Source organism: Cornus florida, unplaced genomic scaffold (genome assembly GCF_030987335.1).
Source record: "Cornus florida cultivar Cherokee Brave unplaced genomic scaffold, ASM3098733v1 CherokeeBrave_3.0.0_Hap2_Chr10, whole genome shotgun sequence".
Classification (NCBI taxonomy): Eukaryota; Viridiplantae; Streptophyta; class Magnoliopsida; order Cornales; family Cornaceae; genus Cornus; species Cornus florida.
Genome location: NW_026775580.1, coordinates 86,497,663 through 86,506,765, shown reverse-complemented (window position 1 = coordinate 86,506,765; position 9,103 = coordinate 86,497,663). Strand labels below are relative to the sequence as shown.

The 9,103-nt window shown below is 33.3% G+C and overlaps 1 protein-coding gene across 1 annotated transcript; it reads left to right on the top strand.

Moving 5' to 3' along the window:
- Positions 1-3,799: 3,799 nt before the first annotated feature.
- On the top strand, positions 3,800-8,978 carry LOC132279719 (transmembrane 9 superfamily member 8-like). Its single transcript, XM_059781752.1, has 7 exons — positions 3,800-4,072; positions 6,264-6,428; positions 6,515-6,624; positions 6,740-6,848; positions 6,989-7,101; positions 7,208-7,358; positions 7,456-8,978. The coding sequence occupies exons 1-7, from the start codon at positions 3,959-3,961 to the stop codon at positions 8,611-8,613; spliced, it is 1,920 nt and encodes a 639-aa protein (XP_059637735.1). The 5' UTR covers positions 3,800-3,958; the 3' UTR covers positions 8,614-8,978.
- The last annotated feature ends 125 nt before the right edge of the window (positions 8,979-9,103 follow it).

The window sequence follows — 9,103 nt, the reverse complement described above, 5'->3', positions numbered from 1 at the left end:
GGTTTTTTTAAGCCTAAATTTTTTTAATCTTTTTCTTTAAAAGTCATTTTTCAATTCGTTTAGGATTTCAAATTGGAATTGGAAAAAGAATTTGATTGTAATTAAAATGGAATTTTATTATTGTCATTTGGAATAAATTGAAATTTGAATAGGTTTTGTATTAGTATTTTAGAAACAGAGATGTGACACCTCTGAGCATATATATACAGTTACTAAAAATACTGTATATATACGTGTACGGAGATAATTAATTTTTCTTGTTTAAAAAATGATAAAAGAAAATAAGGCATAAAAAAAATCAAAAAGAAAAAATACAAATACGAATATGCTCGGATATAACATTATTTTTATATAATAAAATGAGATTTGAAATTGGAATTGAAAAAAGAAGTTGATTGTAATTAAAATGGAATTCTATTACTGCCATTTGAAATAAACTAAAATTTGATAAGAAATAGATTTTATACTATTTTAGAATAAGAGACGTGACAGTTGCAAGCCTGGTTAGTAAAATAAGGCACAAAAATAGGTGTTATAGAATTACGGATATAATTGATTTTTCTTGTTTCAAAATAGGATTAAAAAATAAATAGGCATAAAAAAAACTAAAACGAAAATACTAATACAAATTCCACTACACATGTTATTTCTCTTCTGTTATCTTGTTTTCACTTTAATAATATAAAAGACCTTTGTTGAAGAGTTTGTAAAAATTAATAAATTAGAGAAGATTATAGAATAGTAGTGGCTTTGTATATATGTGTATATATTTTTGTGGAGAGTTTTGGAAACCTTTGGAAGATTATATATAGAAGGCTATTTTATTTTAATTATTATTATTATAATATAAACATTTGGACTAACCTTTTTTTTTATTTTTTTTTATTTTAAATCCAAATCATTAAATTGGATAGTGGAAATTGAAAAAAAAAAAACCAGGAAATGGAATGTTTTTTTAACACTTGCTAAGTTTAGTTAGCCCCCAATAATTTAGAACTTGTAATCAAATCCTCCTTAATAGTTCTATAAAAACCGCTACAAGTTTTTTTCGGGTGATGAGCTGATTCAACAATTAAGCCCAAGAAGACACTACCAATTGAAAATGATTATTTAAAAACTCAATTTTGCCCCTAGAATTCTTACAAAAATATTTTGGTCCATACACTGTAATTGTAAAAGTAGAATGTTATTATTGTCATTTCAGGCAAACATGAGTATTCGGTTTTGAAAGAATGGTTTTGAAAGAACAGGACAAGTTCTCGTCATTTAGGGGTACCCAAATATATTTGTGGTGTGTCGGTGCAGTGAGCTCCCTTTCTACGATATTCGTGGTCACTCATTGGAATCTTTCTTTGATGGGATGTGAGACTGAGCTGATCAGGACCCTTCAACCGTCCAGCTCATTGCTTCATCTTAAAACTTTTACAACATTTGACTCCAGTGTTTCTCGGTTAAACCACTCTAGTATTTGTTTCATTTTAAATGTTATCTTCAAAAATCATATTTTACAAACAAGTGAATTGCAGTTTTTAAAACAGTATTTAAAGTGGGGGCGAGGGTAATACTATTTGTCAACCAAGTATCGGGATAATAATAAGATTTTGCTTAGGAATTCGAAGAACTACATTATTTAACAACCATTAAACCAACTCCACTACTAATGCTAGATTTTAAATGGATTATGATTCTTACTCCCCATCATTTCAACCGAAATTGTGGGCCAGTATAAAATATTAATTATTGTTCATAATAAATTAGAGATTGCTGCTGTTGCTTGATTTTTTTATTTTTATATTTTTAAGTCACACCCATTATTCATATTAATAATTGATTAGTACTATACAAGAAATTAGATCCTTTTGTTGGCATTTGGCACTATAGTTATGTTTACACTTGCACGTACTGGAGAGAGTAATTATACTATTATATTATTAAACCGATTTAAGGTACGACCTCATTGTCATTAGGAAAATGCTTATAAAAAATATTTAACACTTTGAAGAATGAGATATATGAATGGTATTTGCCAAATAACATTGCCTCCGACAATCCGAAACCCATACTACTATTACAATTCATGTTTCAATGTATAATTTGATTACAAATATTAGGGGATGCACAATCGAATTTGTTCAAATTAGACCTCTAAATTTTGAAATACAATAGACATAAAATTTGTGATCCGATTTGATCTCGGTGGATGGTTTATTCTGGGCAGCAAATGCCACTTACTATTTCAATGAAACAAATTTATTCATTAGCATAACTGAAGTTAAAGAGGGTACTACGGTTAAGAAATTAAAACCTAAATTTCCTAAACATAGTTATTCAATAAAAAGACTTACTTGTCATACATTGGAGAGATAGTCTAATCTCATGGTTTTTAAAATTAAAAAAAAAAAAAATTTCCTAAAGTTCGTTTGGTTAGCGTGAAGTAGGTAGAAAGGAAAAGAAACGGAAAAGAAATTTTATTTTTGGGAGTTTGGTTACTTAGAAAGAATTATAAAATTAATATGTTACTTTTGCATGACAATTTTTATCCCAGAGTTGCCATTTAATGTTTCTTAAAGGGGGCTTAAAAAAAGATATATTTAATAATTTAATAAAATACGAGTATGTTATCATAAATGAACTATATTCTACATATAAATATAAATAATTATTATTGAAAACACAAAATAAAAAAATCTGGCAACTTAAATGCAGTCCTTCTTAGTTTTTCTAATTCAAATATGAATATAAATAATAATAATAATAATAATAATAATAATAATAATTAATAATCCATTATTTTATAATAAAACATGAGTATGTTATAATAAATGAATTATATTCTACATATAAATATAAATAATTATTATTGAAAACAAAAAATAAAAAGAATCTGACAGCTAAAATGTAGTCCTCCTTACTTTGTCTAATTTAAATATAAATATAAATAATAATAATAATTATTATTAATCCATTATTTTCCTATTTAATTGCTAAAAATTAATATAAATAATTGGGTGTAAAGATGATTCATCCAACACAAAATTAATTAATTTTTTAATATTTTAAATCATGAGGGTAGTTTTGGTAAGTAAATCATTTTCTTTTCCCTTTCATGCTATCCAAACTAATAAAATAATATTTTCCCTAACTTTCTTAAAATTTTTGCTTGCTAATCAAATGTATGCAGGAAACTAAATTTTCCTTTATTTCACTTCACTTTCTTTCGCTTTCACTTTCCATCATAAATTTCCGTCTAATCAAACGGACCCTAAATGGAAATATAAGTAGATAGATACGATTGTATATATATATATATATATATATATATATATATAGTAGTGAGGGAGTATGGGACAAAAAAATAACTTCACTTAGGTTTTCAATTTTGTATAACTCTTATTTATGAATTCATTATCAAAATTGTAAAGATTGTATCACGTGTGTGTATATATTAAATTTACACATTCATTTATTTTTAGTGAAAATTTTGCAGCAACTTGATTCATACATGCTATTTTAGAAATATCACTAGACTGCAATTTTAGTACGATTCCAAATGTGTTATCAATTAAACCAGCAGTATTAAATTGCGAAGCATATTTTAAAATTTTGAAGAATGGAAGGGGTTTGAGTGCAATTGTGAAAAGTATAAATTCGTCCTTTTCTATGATGGAAATGTGTTTTAATGCAATTTATACCATAAAAATGGTGACAACTGACAACCGATACCATTTTTGATCTAATCTCAACCGTCCATCACGTCTACTTCTAAATAAATAAAAATTGGCTTTTATATATCAACTGTTGAACATTACACCTCTCCCTTGCAATCCCCAATTCATTGCAGGCTCTTCCTCGTTGGTTCCGTGCTATTAAATCCCAAAAACCAAAGATAGAGAGAGAGAGAACACAATCTCTGGATCTAGATCTCCGCTAAGGTTTTCTCTCTCCTCCTGTAAGTGCAATGGCGGTTCGAACGCCTCTCTCATTGCATCTTTGGATCTCGGTTTCTCTTCTGCTCTTCATCCATGGACACTGCTTCTACCTTCCTGGTGTTGCTCCCCAAGATTTCCATAAGGTACTTTACATACACATACACGCATACACACATACATGTGTATGTATACTCTAGAGTTTGATGTCGTTGATTTGGTGCTTTGATAGTTTCTCTGTTTTGTGGCTGCGTAATCTTGTTGCTTAGTTGATTATTTCCTTAGATCTGTGTTAGTTATGGTCTTCGGCAACTAAAGTGTTAAATGTGGTCTCTTGCTCCTCAATTCATTGCGATCCATTCACGGAGTGACTTATTTACTTCTGGATTTGATGAGTTGGTATACTGTATACATATACTTGCACATTATGTGCTAAATGTTCTTCACAGAACTTAGTATTATTGATAGATATGATATATCTGGTGTATTGAATTCTTTGTGCTTGTGGATGAGAGTGTGTGACATATCCATGTCTTATTCGAACATTGGTGCTTGTGCTGCCATGTTCCTGGATTCTGAGTAATTAACCGATAGGATATAAGTTGCTTCCGTTCGTGCTTGTAGAGGAAGTTGTGATCTAACCTACTGAGTTGATTCTCTAGTAGGAAGACCAGTAACGTTGACATTTGTATGTGGGCTCCTTGTGTTCTATAATGGGGTCAAGCTACCAGGGGGCTATTTTTGTGATTTGGATTATTTATCCTCCCTTTCAGCTGCTTTTGGGTTTATTCCGAGTCTTTACTATGAAAATTATGCACAAGATGGTGTAAAAATTTCAAGTATTTGGCTGAGTAGTGATGAATTGGTAAATCGGTTGGGTCATGCAACTTCATGATAAACAAAATAGGGAATATTATTCCTTTTACTTTTCAATTTTGTGGGTTGCAGAAAGAACATTACTGGAAGAGAGTTCTCAGACTCTACAAATTGTTATTTATTATTCCTCGAATCCGGAGAAAGCATGGATTTGCATTAGGTTATAAGACCCATCCCTGCTTAAGCAATCTTAAGTAAGGTTGTCAGGATCAGGATTCTATGTAGGATCGATGGGGGTTTGGGTTTCTAAGGATCGGGATCGGGATCGTAGGATCGGATCGATGATAGTAAGATTCTAAAAACCAGTAGAAAAACAACTCAAACTAACTTTTAAAATAAAATATCTCTAAAATAAATGAGGACAAGCTCTTAACAGCTTAGGTGGTCACTTTACAAGTTCTGTTTTCCTCCCTGATTTTTGCAATATATGTTTGGTCAAGTGGGATCTTTTTTTCTATTTTTTGGTGTTAAGTAGTAGTATGAAGAAAAGAAAGCTTTGAATCTACTTTTCATGGATAAAGAATCAAGATCCTTACCTCATGGACCTCTCCCAATAAAGAAAGAGTGAGCCCTCACTCATATTACGGGCCTGCCCAACCATGTTGCACAAGTTCATCCTCTGGGATCTCGTGAATAGATGGAGGGTGTGTGCATATATAGTGAGATCAGAGACTACCTTCGACGGAAAAGGGAAAAAACGAGCAAACATTCTCTGCATGAATTTGAAGAACATTTTACTAACTTCATTACCATGTCTGCCTCTTACTCACAATCAAGTAAAGAACAATAGTAAATATGTACAAACAATTAATGGAGATAAAGAATGGTTCCCAGGAAAGTCAGTAATTTGGCACCTGCTTTCGTAATTATGTGAATTATTTCATTCTCTCAACCTCGTTGATGGGCCAATGTTTACCCTTCCGCTTGAGCATATCATTATTTTTCCTACTAAATTTTGTTTGACTTGAATATCATCTGTTTTATTTTTATTTTAATTTTCTTGTCACTGATGTGAAATATAATGTTAATGAATTCACTACGTTGCTAAAAATGTGAAACAAAATTCTATGTGACTTGGACAATGAAAAGCTCATAGAAACTGAAAATTTTGTGTTGTGGTTATGCGGCCGAAACTAGTGTATCAACTTGAGAGTATCCTGGTCTTAGTCATGCCTGAATACTCAAGTATGCAGAATTTATGAAGTTATATATGGACAAACACACACAAAGTCATGTTGCTGTTTTAAAGCTCACAAAATTCCATGTGTGCTTTTTATTGTATTTGCACCCTCATTAGGGTGACAGGTTTTTTGTTGTTCAACCTCAGTGGTGTGTCCTATGGATGCATACTGTATTAACTATATTTCTTGTAGTCTTTTTGAGTTTGTTATCAGTTAGCATTTGAGCTATTATGAATTTATTTTTCAAAGCTATGGTAACTTTTATGTCTATTTGGTGCAGGCGGATCTTTTGAAGGTGAAAGTGAACAAACTGACTTCTACCAAAACACAGCTTCCTTACTCATACTATTCACTTAATTACTGCCGACCAGAGAGCATTGTTGATAATGCAGAAAATCTTGGGGAAGTTCTTCGTGGTGATCGTATTGAAAATTCTCCTTATACGGTTAGCATATTTTCTCAGCTGATCTTCTTCTATGCCTTTTTACTATTTCTTGTTGCTGTGTTTCTTACTGAAGTTCTCTATTTCAGTTCAAAATGCGAGTACCTCAAATGTGCAATGTTGTATGTCGTGTTACACTTAATGCAAAAACAGCCAAAGAATTTAAAGAAAAGATAAGTGACGAGTATCGGGTGAACATGTGAGGCTTCTTCTGATGGCATCTTATAATTGACTTCTAATATCCTAATATCCTTGCAGATTGTGTATTGTTTTCAAGTTTATTACAAATTTTATCTTTGTTTGTTGTGTGGCAGGATATTGGATAATCTTCCTCTGGTTGTTCCTCTACAAAGACTAGATCAGGAATCTTCCACTGTGTATCAACATGGCTTTCATGTGGGTCTCAAAGGACAGTATTCTGGTGTAAGTACCAAGCAGTTGTCTCTTTCACTCACGGTTACAAACTATTAAAAACTGTCATGTCTATGCAAGAAGAAAAGTTTTGATATATACATGTGTGTGTGTATATATATATATTATATTCTAAATCTAATTATTTGCAGAGCAAGGAGGAAAAGTATTTTATCCACAACCACTTAACTTTCACAGTCAAGTTTCACAATGACATACAAACAGACTCTGCAAGGATTGTAGGATTTGAAGTCAAACCATTCAGGTCAGACATCACATTTCCTTCTCTTATTGTGCTCTCAATTGGTGCTGATACGTCTTTTGAGTGGCTTTATGCCTGTACTTCATCTGGATTGTTTTGGTGGAATCAGTGTTAAACATGAATATGAAGGCGAATGGAGTGACAAGACCCGTTTAACAACCTGTGATCCCCACGCTAAACGCACTGTAACCAGCTCTGAATCTCCACAAGAGGTCGAAGATAAGAAGGAAATTATTTTCACATATGATGTTGAGTTCCAAGTAAGTCCCATTATCTCACAGTGGAGGAACAACTTCACTGTTGTTGTTTTCATGTTGTGCGTTATGATTTTCATGCCCCTTTATATAACCGTTGTAGGAGAGTGATGTGAAGTGGGCATCTCGATGGGATACCTACCTTCTGATGGCCGATGATCAAATTCACTGGTTCTCAATTGTCAATTCATTGATGATTGTCCTTTTTCTCTCGGGAATGGTGGCTATGATCATGTTGAGGACACTGTACCGAGACATATCCAAGTACAACCAGTTAGAGACTCAGGAAGAAGCCCAAGAGGAGACAGGGTGGAAACTGGTTCATGGGGATGTTTTCAGACCACCTACAAATTCAGATCTCCTTTGTGTTTATGTTGGGACAGGTGTGCAGTTTTTTGGGATGATATTCGTCACCATGATCTTCGCCCTCCTTGGATTCCTCTCCCCTTCAAACCGAGGTGGATTGATGACGGCCATGCTTTTACTGTGGGTCTTCATGGGCCTGTTTGCTGGATATTCTGCTGCCCGGCTCTTCAAGATGTTCAAAGGAACAGAATGGAAGAAAATCACTCTAAGAACGGCTTTCATGTTCCCTGCATCTGTCTTTGCCATTTTCTTTATCTTGAATGCTCTAATTTGGGGTGAGAAATCTTCGGGGGCAGTGCCATTTGGAACCATGTTTGCTTTGGTATTTTTATGGTTTGGCATCTCTGTTCCCCTTGTTTTTGTGGGTGGTTACTTAGGGTTTAAGAAGCCAACAATTGAGGATCCCGTGAAAACCAACAAAATTCCAAGGCAGATACCTGAGCAGGCGTGGTACATGAACCCAGTTTTCTCAATCCTCATTGGTGGTGTACTCCCATTTGGAGCTGTATTTATTGAGTTGTTTTTCATACTCACCTCCATCTGGTTGCATCAATTCTATTACATTTTTGGTTTCCTCTTCATTGTCTTCGTCATCCTATTGGTCACTTGTGCCGAGATCACAATTGTGCTTTGCTATTTCCAGTTGTGCAGTGAGGACTACCAATGGTGGTGGAGGTCATACCTGACATCAGGATCCTCAGCCCTTTACCTTTTCCTCTATGCTGCCTTCTACTTTTTCACAAAGCTTGAGATCACGAAGCCTGTGTCTGGCATGTTGTACTTCGGTTACATGCTGATTGTCTCATATGCTTTCTTCGTGCTCACTGGTACAATTGGTTTCTATGCGTGCTTCTGGTTCACAAGGCTCATCTACTCATCAGTGAAGATCGATTAAGCGATGTGATCTGAAGGTAAATGGTTGGTTTCTATCTCGATGAAGCTCAAACTCGCCTTGGATTGGATTGGAAATGTAGGTTGCCCTTGTTACTTCTTGAGACACCATTGGGGTTCAGTTTTAAATCATAAATCATAGTAATTTTTTTTATCTTTTTTATCTGTCTTCTCAATACATGTTATTTGGAAGTTGTATTTCTCCATTTTGTTTTGTTGTCTTTTTACATTTCCACTTTGCTTTGTAATGAGACAATTGAGAGGAAGCTCGAGCAATTTCTCTGCCCTCAATAGTCTATTTTTAAAATGTTGAAAGGAATTCTTGTACTAAAAGTTTATAGTTAATATATTACTTGTGCAATTCATTTATCTTGTTACTGTTAAATCTCATATTTGAAGGAGAAATAGCGGTTCTGATAGGTTGTGGGCAAAATTGGAAGAGGGAGGTTAAATATGGTGCTTCTGATGGTTTGGGTATAATACGGATCAGCATT